Source organism: Heterodontus francisci, chromosome 1 (assembly GCF_036365525.1).
Source record: "Heterodontus francisci isolate sHetFra1 chromosome 1, sHetFra1.hap1, whole genome shotgun sequence".
Lineage (NCBI taxonomy): Eukaryota > Metazoa > Chordata > Chondrichthyes > Heterodontiformes > Heterodontidae > Heterodontus > Heterodontus francisci.
The window spans coordinates 25,206,789-25,221,101 of NC_090371.1; the positions used below are offsets into that span (position 1 = coordinate 25,206,789).

The 14,313-nt window shown below is 42.0% G+C and overlaps 1 protein-coding gene across 2 annotated transcripts in view; it reads left to right on the top strand.

Moving 5' to 3' along the window:
* atrn (attractin) overlaps positions 1-14,313 on the top strand; it is a 481,933-nt gene that overhangs the window by 386,925 nt on the left and 80,695 nt on the right. For both annotated transcript variants that reach the window (XM_068028731.1, XM_068028732.1), the window contains exon 27: positions 11,455-11,562. In XM_068028731.1, coding sequence (XP_067884832.1) covers positions 11,455-11,562 — 108 coding nt within the window. The remainder of the gene's footprint in view (positions 1-11,454; positions 11,563-14,313) is intronic.

A 14,313-nucleotide genomic window follows, 5' to 3' on the forward strand; every position in this document is an offset into this window, starting at 1 on the left:
GATTGGGCAGCATAGATTCATCCTTATGATGGCAGGAATGCAAAGTTATAATTGAAGAGTGACTTGCGATTTTGGGGCTATTTCCATTGGAGCAGGGAAAGTCAAGAGGAAAGGTAATCAAGGTTTTAAAAAAAAAAAATGGTGTAGGGAAAGACTATTTCCTTTGGTTGGACTAAGTTGATGTGGAATCATCAATTTAAAACCATCAGTTAGAGTCGTTAAAGAAATTGCTCCAGAAAGAGGATTTTTGAAGCATAGAATGTTTTGCTATCTGTCATCTTTTAATGGAAAAATTGGCTAAATATTTGAAGCAGAGAAAGGTACAAGGTGATGGTGAAAGTGTGAGGTAATGAGATTAATTATGGATTGCTCTTGCAAAGAGCCAGCGCAGATACAATGATCTGCGTCGCCTCCTTTTGTGCTGTAAACCTGTACAGTTTCATGAACTGGGGAGAGAAAATTATATGTAAGTTTTCTTTAAGAAATGTTGAGAGCAATACATGAATGTATTGGAACAGAAGGTTGCCAACTAAAAGTCATTGGAAGCAATAATAATAAAAATAATAAGTCAGCCACAGTGCACAAACTGCATATTAACCCTATTTATAATGCTCCACAACAGTTAGCACAATACCGGGTAAAGTGAGGGGGGGTTCAACAGCTGAATTGATCAATTGCTCGATACAAAGGTTTTTTTTTTGTCAGTAATGGACATTTTAACTTGTCCACCGTCTTCCTCGGGTATGTTGCTCAAACCAGAGCTGAAATCTCTGGGCAACAAGGGTCTTGTTCAGGATTTTTTTCCTCCAGAAAAGTTAACTCGCCTAATGCCCATAAACTGACAATAGTTTAGTAACTTGTTGCAAAAAACTTGCTGTTTGAGGTGTGGTCATTTTACGCCTGGATATGCTGGTGTTTTATTGATTGGCTGATGTTTGTGTCAGCCCTCGCTAAATAGAAGGAAGGCTTAGAGTGCAGGGTAACAGATTCTGTAAAGTTTGCAAGCATGATCTGGAAATTACATGACACGAAACAAACAAAACTGTCCTTTCTTTCCGATTTGAATTTTTGGTATAGATCAGGGCTGGGAGAAGATGCAGAAGGAGATGTTGGAACACTTGTTCCTCCAAAGTCTTTAATCTGCCTGCATCAGCTTCTGATCCTTTACCTGGTTGTGGTATTTTCAACTTGTCTCAGTACATTTGCTTTTGTTGGTAAAACCCCTACTCTCCCCTCCACCCCCAGCATATATGGGAAAGTAAATATTTAGTGAACTCTTTATTTTCTTTTCAATACAGATTAAAGCCACAGGTCATTCAATGGGAAACTAAGTGCACAACCACATTGCTTGAACTGCATGCTAGCCCCACTTAGTTATATTCCAGTGTGAAAGTTATTAAATACAGGGGTAATGTTGGGGGAAGGTAGAACAACTGAATTTAATATGTAATCCAGTGGACAAGTCTGGCATTATGCAGTATTCTAGCCTTATGTTTCTCTTAAAAGGAGCATTTTACCTTTTGTATCCAGACTGCCTCAGGTTTTTGTTCAAATAATTCAGAGTTGAAGTCTCTGGGCTATGAGCTTACTGTGAGAAATATTTTTTACAACTTTCAAGGTTGATGGTAGGTAGAAAGGGCACTTAGGGATGGTTAATAAATGCCAATTGTGTGCCCACACCCCATGAATAACATAAAAAATAAAAAAAGCTAGATTTAAAGGAAGTATCATGTCTTTTGTGCAGGACGGACTTTTTTAAAACAACTATTTGTGCAGACTCCAGTCCGTTACCACAGTGTTGACATCCTCAAGATGTGATAACTTTTAATTTTTCTGCCTGATTTTTTTTCTCTCCCATATCTGTGCCTCCTCCCAAAACAAAGGAAGCTAAATCGGATTTTATATAATCAGGTGTAGATACATTCTGCTATTCATTTTCACACTACAAACATTTATTACTTAAACTGTTCTAATCTACGAGCCATTTGTTTCCTGCTCCACTCCAGTCTTGAGCCATTACAGAGACCCTAAACTCTGAACAGTTCATATGTTTTAGAAAGGTAAAGCATGGAGGTAAGAATCCTTCGACAGGAATAATTTTGCATTTAAGTGTCAAACTGTCTTCATTGAACTAATGTCGTCTTAAAAAGAAGTATTTCAGTCTGTCGCCACCATGACTCTACAGCAAGTACCTCATCAGTATGACTTGACTCGGCAAGATTTTATCAGTGTAATGCCATCCAAAGGGTTAATATTTAGTATTCTCCAGTTCTCTTCAACCATTTGTGAATTCATAAGTCCTGGCATATACTAGCCCTGTGCTGCACATGCTTGAACTGATGGATTCACATGGGTATTTCAGATGTTGATAAGTAACAGATATTGATGGGCCACTGTGCCTTTCTCAATGTAATGTGAGCTCCAGCTGAATTATTGAATGTGATGTTTTGACCTTTCAGACAAAAGTCCCTTGGTGGTTTGTCACATGTCTCTGTCTCTCTCTCTCTCTCTCTGTGGAAAGTGCTTCGAATATGTGGGCTGTACCCGCTGTGTTTTTTTAAGAAAAGGATGACAAAGTGATTGTGAGAAGCAGATTGCTTCAGTCTTTAGTGTAATTATTCCCTAAAGCGATTCTTAAGTGCTTCTTTCTGACAGCATCACAACCAGAAAGCCAGCTGTTGAGATAAAATATGATAGTGCAGTGGCAAAATCATATTCACTCTTCAAGAATGAACTACTGGCACTTTTCTTCTGTCTGGTTTATATATTATAAGAACTGCTTAAAACAGTGAGCAAAGTGAGCCATTTGAAAGTCAAGAACAAGTAGATGTATTATTCTAAGCTCCAATCTAATATGTGTCGTCATGTATCCATAGGCGTCAACTGAATTAGAGCTTAATAAATTTCAACTTTTCTTTTTAAAACCTAAGAAAGCTTGTTTGTGCTGGTTTCTTTGCCTTACAGTTGGAAAGCAGTGAACAAGGATTCACCAAGGGGAAACTAAAAACACGGCGTATTTAAAATTAAAGCCTGTTACAGTAAGTCCAGGTGAAGGCTGAAAGGGAACCCGAGACCTCTTTCTCACCTGGTTGTAACAGAAATTTGGGTGCTAGTGTCCAGGATTTAACCCACAGACAAACGAATGAAATTGGAAGTGGGGAGCCAAATTGTTCCCAATAAAAAAGAGCAAGGTTTCAATACAGGTTTTCTTGTGGTTTTGTGTGTGATTGAATACTAACATGTCTGCAACTGAAGTTAGTAGCTCTCCAAGCCAGGGCGAAGTAACTTGGGATAAGTTAAAAGCACAGTCTATGGAGGAGTTGAGAAAAATGGCTGAGCTGTGTGGGATCACTGTATGTGGCAACGTTAGGAAGTCTGAACTCGTAAGGCTAGTGGCCAACCAATTTTCCCTTGAAACTGAAGAAGCAGAAACAGGCTTAGAAGCAGACCCAGGCAGGGTACTGCTAGCAAACATACAGTTGCAACAGAGGAAACCTGAATTAGAAGACAAAGAGAGTGAGACAGGAGAGGGAGAGAGAGCCTTCCAGAAGGAACGTGAAGAGAAAGAAAGAGCCTTCCGGAAGTAATGTGAAGAAAAAGCGAGAAAGAAAGAAAGACCGGAGAAGGAACGAGAGAGAATATTCCAGAAAGAATGCGAAGAAAGAGAGCTGAACTGGCTTGAGTTAACTAGGGGGCGACAGAGTAACCCCAGTGAAAGCATAGCCAATATGGAGGTGTGTAATTCAGGGCTGGGTACAGAATTGTTAAAACTAGCTTAGTTAATTACAAAATTCAATGGAGAGTATGTAGAAGAATATTTTGTGTCCTTTGAGAAACTGGCAAGGCAGCTAAAATGGCCAGCTGAGACCTGGCCTCTCTTACTGCAAAGCAAACTAACTGGAAAAGCCATGAGGTTTATTCCCTGTTGCCAGATGAGAGTTCATCAAATTATGAACTGACCAAAAATGCTATCGTTGGGGAATATGAATTAGTACCCGAAGCCTATTGCCAAAAATGTAGAACTCTCAAGAAGCAAGCTAATCCAACTGATCTGGAGTTTGAAAGAAGTAAGCAGCTGGATTTTGACCAGTGGCTGAGGGCTCTTAAAGTACAGCTCAGCTATGAAAACTTCAGAAGTAATTCTGTTAAAGGAATTTAAACACTCTCTCCCACTCTCCATAAAGACCCATGTAGAGGAGCAGCGGGTCCAGAGAGCCCGGCAAGCGGCCGTTCTGGCCCATGAGTTTGCTTTAATTTATAAGTCGGTTTCCCAGGGGAGAGCCTGTCCTAGTCACCCCCTAAATCCAAAAAGGACAAAGGAGGGGAAGGTGATTTTTGCCCAGGCAGTCCTGGGAGAGAAAGGAAAGCAGGGGACACAGGGCGCCCTCCTCCAGCCAAAAATGAAGGTTCTTTGGGGCGGCGCAGTGGTTAGCACCGCAGCCTCACAGCTCCAGCGACCCGAGTTCAATTCTGGGTACTGCCTGTGTGGAGTTTGCAAGTTCTCCCTGTGTCTGCGTGGGTTTCCTCCGGGTGCTCCGGTTTCCTCCCACAGCCAAACGACTTGCAGGTTGATGGGTAAATTGGCCATTATAAATTGCCCCTAGTATAGGTAGGTGGTAGGGGAATATAGGGACAGGATTAGTGTAGGATTAGTATAAATGGGTGGTTAATGGTCGGCACAGACTCGGTGGGCCGAAGGGCCTGTTTCAGTGCTGTATCTCCAAATCAAATCAAAGAGTGAGATCTGGAGCCCTATTTGCTTCCATTGTAATAAAGCGGGACATTTAAAAGCTGACTGCTGGAAACTAAAGGGGATACCGGTAGGGTTAATCAAGGCACACCCGCTCTGTGAAGAAGCGACCCTGATGGAAAGCACAGCAGAACAAGCTGTGACTTTAACTGCAGTAAGAATGAGACCCAGGAAGCTTACGGCTGCAAGTACAGAAGATTTAATTGCATTCCTGAAGGTTATCCATATGGTCCCGAAACTAGGTCGCACTCCAGGTGTACCCGGTGTAGAAGTACAGGCATACACTGCCCTCCAGTACCAGAAGGGAAAGTAACCACATACCCCACGAGTGGGGCCAGCAAGTCCATAGTAATTATCAGGGACACAGGGGCCACTAGATCCCTTTTACTAGGAAAAGGCCTGACTTTTCCCCCAAAGAGTGCAGTGAACACCAAAATGGTGGTGAATGGTATTGGAGGGCAGTCTGTACCTGTACACTGGCTGCACCTGGAGTGCAACCTCGTTTCGGGACCGTATTTATTGTCCTTAGTTTGCCTGTGGACAGGGTTCACCACCTAGGTAATGATCTAATGGAGGTAAAGTTGGTGGACCCCCCAGGAGTAAAAGAAAGATGCCAGGAGGTCAGAGAGACAGGGCCATGGCAAGAGATGGACCCCTGAAGTTTCCCTGAATGTGCAGTGGATCAGGCCATGATCAAACCAGCTCCCCCAGAGGAGACTGAATTACCACTGCAGGCAAATGACCAAGTCTGTCTGTCTGAGACTTACTTTGGAAAGTTAGGAGACCCAGGGAATAAATTAAATGTATTTTCCCTAGGTGAGGCTCAGCGAGCTGACCCAGTATTGCGAGAGTTAGCACAGGCTACCCAGTCTGAAAGTGAAGCAGAGGGAGTCCCTGATTGCTACTATTTAAAGAATGAGGTACTGATGAGGAAATTGAGTTCTTGTAACAGACCTGAGAGCAAGGAGTGGACAGTGGTTCACCAGTTAGTGGTGACGCAGAGGTACTGCAGAGAAATATTAAGAAGTCCCACGAGACTACAGTGGCTGTACATGTCAGTATACGAAAGACCAAAGCCTGCATAAGACAGCAGTTTGACTGGTCAAAACTCCATAAAGATGTGCTGGAGTACTGCAGGATTTGTCACATATGCCAGATTGAGGGGAAACCCCAACCTGCAGTGAAACCTGCATCCTAAGTCCTGTACCAGTGTTAGGAGGACCCTCCAGCAGAGGGCTGGTGAACTGTAAGGGATCCCTGTCGAGCACAAAAGGGGTCAGGTGGGCACAAGGCTGGCACAGGTTTAGAAAGGGAAGGGAAAAAAGTGACCAAGAGGGCCGATTAAGGGAAGTCCGGGAGTAATCCCGGATGCAAACCCCTACTGTCCAGGCAGGCAACCCTGAGAAATGTGAAAAGTTAGACCCCACATCCTCCTTCGTAAATGCAGACACTCGAAGCACTCCACCAGAGTGGCTAAAAGTATTTACAGGAACCTGCAGAGGCAAAGAGACACCTCTTGGGGGCAGAGAAAGTGTGAGGGTGATGCCTCACCTAGTCAAAGTGCTGCAGGGAATGCAGTAGAGTCTGCACAAATACCTGCAGGAATGTCTCAGAGGACAAAGGGGAGATGAACAAAGAATCCTCCCCCGCAATCAGAAAAAAGAAAACCACCCATTCCCCCGAAAGTCAAAAGCCTCTGCATAACTTAGCAAAGCACTGAAAGTGTGTTCAGGATAGACCCGCCCACTACTGACTCTCTTGGAGAAAAAAAACTCCAGCTTGGGTCTAATTCAACCTTAGCCCCTACCCCTTGGCAGACCTCAGCAGGAACTAAGGCCCTAGACAATCATGGAAATGGGCGAACTGAAGAAAAACTTTCCCGAAGAACCACATGTTTACTGGGATGCCAAAAAGCGGGCAATTAAAGCAGCACTGGCACCAATAAAAAAAGACAGGCAATTTTAATAAGCTTTAGAATTTATGAATGAATGAGAGAAATGCATGTTTTTTTCTGTCTTATATTTTCTCTCAACCCTTTTAATGAAATGCGCTTTTCTCAGATTGCATTTCATTCCCCTGCGTGTGGAGGTGTCATGCAGGCCCCCGCCTGCCAAGAATGATGTATATTAATTTTGTCACATGGACATTAAATGTCAAATTATTGCTGAAAAGTGAAGGACTGTTTCAAGGACTGCTGGAAAAAAAAAACTTACATACTAACAGACATTTAAGGCAGGGAAGCGCATTCCATTCCCTGCTAAGATGGTACAATACACAGAGTCAAGACGTGGTCAATAAGTTAGTGACAATACTAATCTGCTTGGCAACCTGGGGCTTTCTGAATTGTACAGTTTGAACTGAGAGCCTGCAGAAAGCAGAATACTCCTGGACTGAAGACCTCCTGTCTGTCTGCTCCCATCTCTTTCTCACAAGCCTCTGAATCCACTGAAGACACATGAATCCCAAGAAAGAAAAGTCTCCTACAGTGAACAAGGTTTTAGAATAATACTGGGACCCAACGAAAAGCAAGATCTACCTGCAATCAAGGACTCGACAGTTATCTCGAAGAATTGTAACACATAACTCTTCAGATATTGCCTCAAACCTTTCCACTTTATTTTTGTTCTCTTTTCTGTCTCTATTTGCATCTTTTTGTATATTCTCTTCTGGTATGTGGGCGTCACTGGCTAGGCCAAAATTTATTGCCCATCCCTAATTACCCTTGAACTGAATGGCTTGGTCGGCCATTTCCGAGGGCAGTTAAGAGTCAACCGCATTGCTGTGGGCCTGGAGTCACATGTAGGCCAGACTGGGTAACAACAGCAGATTTCCTTCCCTAAAGGACGTTGGTGAACCAGATGGGTTTTTATGACAATCGACAATGGTTTCATGGTCACCATTAGACTAGCTTGTAATTCCAGATTTTTATTAATTGAATTCAAATTTCACCATCTGCCATGGTGGGATTTGAACCTGTGTCCCCAGAGCACTAGCCGGGGCTTTGGATTACTCGCCCAGTGACATTACCACTACACCACTGCCTCCCATATGTGTGTATCGTGTATGCATGCTAGCGCGGGTGCGTCGTGTTCCCATAGCCGTCAACTGAATTAGAGTATAAGTTTAATAAATTTCAACTTTTCTTTAAACCTTAGAATGCCTGTTTGTGCTGGTTTCTTTGCCTTACAATTGGAAAGCGGTGAACAAGGATTCACCAAGGGGGAGCTAAAAACACCGTTTAAAATTAAACCCTGTTACAGTAAGACCAGGTGAAGGCTGAAAGGGAACCCTAGACCTCTTTCTCACCTGGTCGTAACAATTTCTGATTTGCCTGAGAAATTGCATGCTGTTGGAAATGATGTCGATCATTTCATTGTAGCTTTTTCCAGCTGCAGTCGGTTCAATTTGACAGATCCCTGTAATTATTATGGAGCTGTTTTTAATGTTGGAGGGCTTGATTTTTGGGGATTGTTTTTACATTAATCAATTCCTTCTCACGACAACAGCAATGCCATACGCACTTGGAGGAGCCAGTTGCTTGAGCATTAATAGCCATTAGTTTTATGAAACGCAGGGAACAGCAGGGCCATTTAGAATTGATCATTGTTTTTCCCAGGCCCATAGCTAAGACTCCTGACTTGCTGGAGTCTTGGCTCCTGCTGATGTCCTGACTGCCCCAAATTCCTGGCAATAATCAAATTTTTAGTGGAGTATGAATGTTGCTTTTTAAAACCCAGTTTTACGAAATCATGGACTTTGTACTTTTGCTTAATTGGAGATATACTGGATTTCAACCAATTTGTCAAAAAAGCAATTATTAACACTGGAATTAGAAAATACACCTGTGCCAAGTAAAACTGTGAAAAGCATTATGTCAAGCATTGCCTGGCTCCATGTCAATAGAGTGCTGGAATCTTTTGTAAATTATCAAGTGAAATCTGAAGCATATTTACCTTAAAAATCCAAGTAACTGGTTGTCTATGCCTGATTATTTGATGTCTTTAACTTGAATTTAAAATAGTTCCCCTATCTTGTGGTTGCTCAGTTGGCAGGGCTGCTTGTGGATTGTAGAGACATAGTCAATACAGTTTTCAGATATGATCACTGCTCTCTCCTGATTTATTTAGTCTTTGCACAGCGATGCCCTTGTGGAGGCAGTCAAAAAAATTGTCTCGGTGCTTCTGCTTTTGATTTCTGCCTTTTAATTCCAGGAGGTTCACAATTTTTTATCATAGGAATTTTTTTTTGATAATTGTCATGCAGGCCCCCACCTGACAAGACTGAGGTACACATTATTTTGCCACATGAACTTTAAAACTTAAAATTGTTGCTGGGAAGAAACGAGGGCCTATCACAAGGAATTGCCAAGCCCCTGACTGGAAAGACATTTGCATAGTAACAGTACTTGGAACAGACTAAGGGGCCACTCCCTGCTCCAATTTAATCCACAATGGACTTTTGATTACCAGACATTGAAGGTGGAGAGGCTAGCATTCCAGGTTAACTGTGAAGATGGCCGAATACACAGACAGATATGGTCAGACCAATTTAGTCATAGGACTAACTGACTTGGAGTTTTTGAATTTGAACTTAGCACATAGAATTTGAACTTACAAAGCTGTTTGCTCCTGGACTGAAAACATATCTCTCCTGTCTGCTCCCATCTCTTTCTCACGGAACTGAAGACCCATTGAAGACACATGAACCCCAAGAGAGAAAAGTCTCCTACAGTGAACAAGGTTTAAGAAGAATACTGGGCCCCAATGAAAAGCAAGACTACCTTCAATCAAGGACTACAGTGAGCTCGAAGCGCAGTAAACAAGAAACTCTTCTGATATGCCTCAAACTTCTCGACTTTATTTTTCTTCTCTTTTCTGTCCCTATTTGCATGTGTGCATCGCATGCGCATGCTAGAGTGGGCGTGTTGTATATCCGTAGTCGTCAACCGTATTAGAGCTTAAGTTTAAGATTTAATAAATGTCACTTTTCTTCTTTAAACCTAAGAAAGCCTGTTTGTGCTCATTTCTTTGCATTATAAGTGAAAAGTTGTGAACAAGGATTCACCATGGGGAGCTCAAAACACTGTGTGTTTAAAAATTAAGCCCTGTTACAATAAGACCAGGTGAAGACAGTAAAAGATCCCAATACACCTTTCTCACCTGATCGTAACCCTAATCTTGAAGGAGTAGCATTTCTTTTTCTTTTCTCTCTCTCCTTCCACTCCAGTTAGTATTTGACAAATACATAGACCAGTTTCAAAAAACAATTTAACTCATGTCAGAATAAATGTTCCTGGTGTGAGGTGTTTGTGTGCAGCCTAGATATAAGGATGACTGTGCATGAGTTAATAGGCAGTTTGAAAAATTGCCCGCTTAGTTTTCCAGGGCTTATCCAACTTTGGATCGCTTTGAAGTCTTGTGCAACTTTTATATTTTTGGATGGAGCCTGATTGACCTTATAGGTCCATATACTGCGTGAAATTTACAACACGTAAGGAGGCCATTTGGTCCACCATAACTGTACCATTTCTCTGAGAGCGCTATGCACTTAAATGCCGTGCGCTTGTGTAAAATGTACAATAGATTCTTATAATTTTCTACCACTCTTTTGATTTATTGTTTTTTAAATTTTAAAACTGAGTAACATTGGGCCAGACTTTGCTTTAAAAAGAAATAATGGTGAGGCTAATGGCTCTTTCTGATAATTGTGCATAAGTGGTACAGAAACTTCAGGCAAGCAGCAGATGCAGGGTTAAATGCAAATATCCATAAATTTCTGTCTGTTTTGCTGTTAACCTCATGAAAATGACAGTTCACTGTCTGTCTCACAATTCACATGCATTGAATGCTGTGAAGTTGCTATATTTGCGTGGTAGATATGAACTAAACCCACCACAAGTTAAGTCTTGTCATTGCAAGCAGATGTACCCTTTTAATTACTGCCAATCAACCTTTCTGCCACTGAAAGTTAACCATTGCAAGTGTGGAGTCTCATTCCTTCAGGTATTAATAATTGGGGATTTTAAATCCAATTTTTTTGTCTGTCTGCATTTCTGTTTCTGTTCCCAATTTTGACATTGAATTCACCCACTCTAATTTAGGCTGACTTTTCAATCCTTCTGTTGTTTATTTCTCGGTCCTTCAATGTGATTGGTTCAGGAGATGACCTCTTCACTCAGGTCCCAGATGCCCATTCCTTTGCTGCACATTATCAGCTTGCACTTTCAACAACTGAGCGGGCAACATTTTAAGCTGAATGGTGCAGGTGCAAGTCTAACAGCAGAGGCCCTGCTACAGCAAAATCTGCTGTTTATTATTGCAATTATAATCAGTCATTTTTCTCTATGTGGAGTAGCCTTAAATATTTGAAAGTTGTGTTATGAATAGCCCTTTTTTCTTCAAAAATAATACACATAGAACAAATTAACATAATTTGCAGAAACATAGAGTTGGCAGTCATTGCAACACCTCTCTACCTCTCCCTACCCCCTCCCTGACTTCTGTAAAGAAATTGCAGCAGCTACAAAGAAATATAGATTTTGGTGTCTGGTGTAGAACGTTAGCTGATGATTTACCTGGTGTGCTAAATGAGCTGTAATGCCATTGGGAAGCCAGAGTGATGGTTGTTAGAGAAGCATGGTGCATAGTTAAGAATGGTACTATGAACTTTGCTGTTTACCTTTTGTGTGTACTTCTGTTTCCTAGCAACTTCTACGAGAGATGCAGCAGATGGCCAGTCGCCCTTTTGCCACCATCAATGTTGCTTTGGAGACAGAAGAGGAGCCACCTGATCTCATTGGAGGAAGCATCAAGGTAAGCAGAAGTTGCTTTGTTTACCTGTTGTTTTAAAGGAAGGAGGACCATTAATAAGTCACTGTTTCTACTTGTCTAGCTGGATTATTTGGCTGCTTTTGTTCTATTTGCAAAATGTCCAGTTGTACCCAGTGTTTAATAAGAGCTGTCAACATCATAACATTGCTTACCTCCATTCCCTTCAGCTGCCTGGGGTAGAATGTAGATTGCTGCTATGAAGTGTTAGCACTATTGATTCATTAGGGCTAGGCTGCTGCTCCGTGGGAGAAGAAAAGGAAGTGAGCAAAATGAGGTTTCCCGAAGAGTGAGAATTCATGTTACTTTGTGAAAGGAATGATCTAAGTGTTTTCATGATCTATTTCGATGACATTTTATGTAAGGTACAATAGTGTAAGAGACTTAAAAGATGCATAATATCATATTGGCTCAAAACTACCATTTCCTATCTCAAAACCACGACCTCCCTCCCTAGGATTCAGAGCAATTCCTTCTCAGTGAAAGAGTGCAGAGGTTTGGAGATCTGCCATCTGTCACAGATTTCTCCCTGCTAGCTTGCTTTTGCAAAGGAGAGCAAAAGGGACAAATTAATTACCTTTGGTTCCCATGGAATTCAGTAATAAGTTCTCAATAAACATAGAAAAATGATGGACTGAGGTAAAAAAAAAGCTGATCTGTAGGCCTTATTAGGGCCATTGACTCAGCTCAGGTTAAGATGAGATAGAATCATAGCAAGTTTAAGGCACAGAAAGAGGCCACTTGGCCAATCGTGTCTGTGCAATCCAAAAAACGATCCACTTAGTCTAATCCCACTTTCCAGTATTTGGTCCGTAGCCCTGCAGCTTGTAGCACTTGAGCTGCACATCCAGACTCCTTTTGAATGAGTTGAGGGTCTCTGCGTCAACTACCCTTTCAGGCATTGAGTTCCAGATGTAGTGGTTGCAACCAGCCTGGTTCAGTCTGAGACAATGGAGGATAGTAATAGGTGTCAGATATAATGTTTTTGGTCTCCCTGATGTCTGGCTGAACAAAATTGCAGCTCATTCAAGACTGCATGTCCGACAAGCAGTCTGGGAGCAAAAGCCAGTGGAGAGGGTCAACAGAGCTGGTGGAAAGGTTGTCATCTATATACAAGTGGAAGCTGACTCCATATCTGTGAGTGGTGTTGCTTAGGAGCAGCATGTAGATGCAGTGGGGGGGTATTGACGATGGGGACCCTTTCAAGTGTTGGTACTATTGGTGAAGATGCTTTGATTATGATTGGATAGGTTAGAGCTGGAACAAGCAAGGGCAGTCCCACTGAGCTGGACAGTGGAGCAGGGGTAGTAGATAAGTATAGTTTGGCAACTGTTAAAGGCTGCAGAGAGGACGAGGACAGAAAATGCACCACAGTCACAATGTTGCTTATGACTGACATTTCTGTGTTAGGAATAGAAATCTGATTAGCTGGATTCAAACTGAGATTTTTGGGTTCAAACTGAGATTTGAGTGATAGCTGGGCATGAATCTGAGACACAACACATTGGACCTCAGAAAGAAAAAGGAGGTTGGAGGTGGCATGGTAGTTTTCAAGGATGTTGATTTTTTTGTTTGAGAAGAGTGGGTGATGACGGCCATGATAAGTTATGTTAATTCACATGGGAGCGAGGAAGGGAAGTTGGATGGTCAGCAAATTAATAAGAATGGGACTGAGTGGTAAGGAAGTGGGTCTCGTGCAAGATCAGGTCGGGATGGGAGATGGCAGGGAAACATTTGCAAGGTTACCAACATTTATGTGATATTTTATTTAACTTGGCTGCTTCAGTTTTGCGCATTATTTATGTTTTCTCTGTAATTAACTCATGTTGCTCTAATTGTGGCATTTTGTTTTCTGTGAAAGTGCCTCAGTATCTGTTACTTCTCATATGCAAACATCCACTCTGGAGAAGCTTCTTTTGCCCATACACGTTCTGTTTGTGATTACTTGGTGCACAAGTGTTAAAGTACCCAAGTTGAGAGGTACAGTAAGTAGTGTAGATGGGAGCAGGAAGTTACAACGGGACATGGACAGATGAAGTGAGTGGGCAAAACTGTGGCAGGTAGAGGTGAATGTGGGTTATTCACTTTGGATCCAAGAAAAACGCCAAATTAGAATATTTTCTTAATCTTAAGAGATGAGAGACTCTGGAGGATGAGAGAAGTTTGGTCAAGATGTGCAAAGAGTATTCAGAAGGGTTAATGGAAAGTTGGCGTTTATCTCAAGGGAGCTGGAATAAAATGGGAGGGACTTGTGCTTCCGTGTACAAAGCCTTGGTCAGACCCCATCTGAATACTGTTCAGTTTTGAGAAACATGCAAGGACATATTGACTGTGCAGTCAATCCGCAGTTTGCGGATGACACAAAAGTAGGTGGGAATGTGTGTTGTGAGGAAGATGCAAAGCAGCTACAAGGGAATTTGGAAAGACTTAGTGAGTGGGCAAAAATGTGGCAGATGGAATATAATCTGGAAAAATGTGGGGTTATCCACTTTAGTAGGAGGAATAGATGTGCAGAGTATTTCTGAAATGGTAAGAGAAGAGAAAGTGTAGATGACAAAGGGACCTGAGTGTCCTTGTCAAAAAGTCACTGAAAGCTAACATGCAGGTGCAGCATGTAATTCAGAAGGCTAATGTATGTTTAGCCTTTATCACAAGAGAATTTGACGATAGGAGTAGTGAAGTCTTGCTTCAATTGTATAGAACCTTAGTTAGACCGCACCTGGAGTGTGTAGTTTT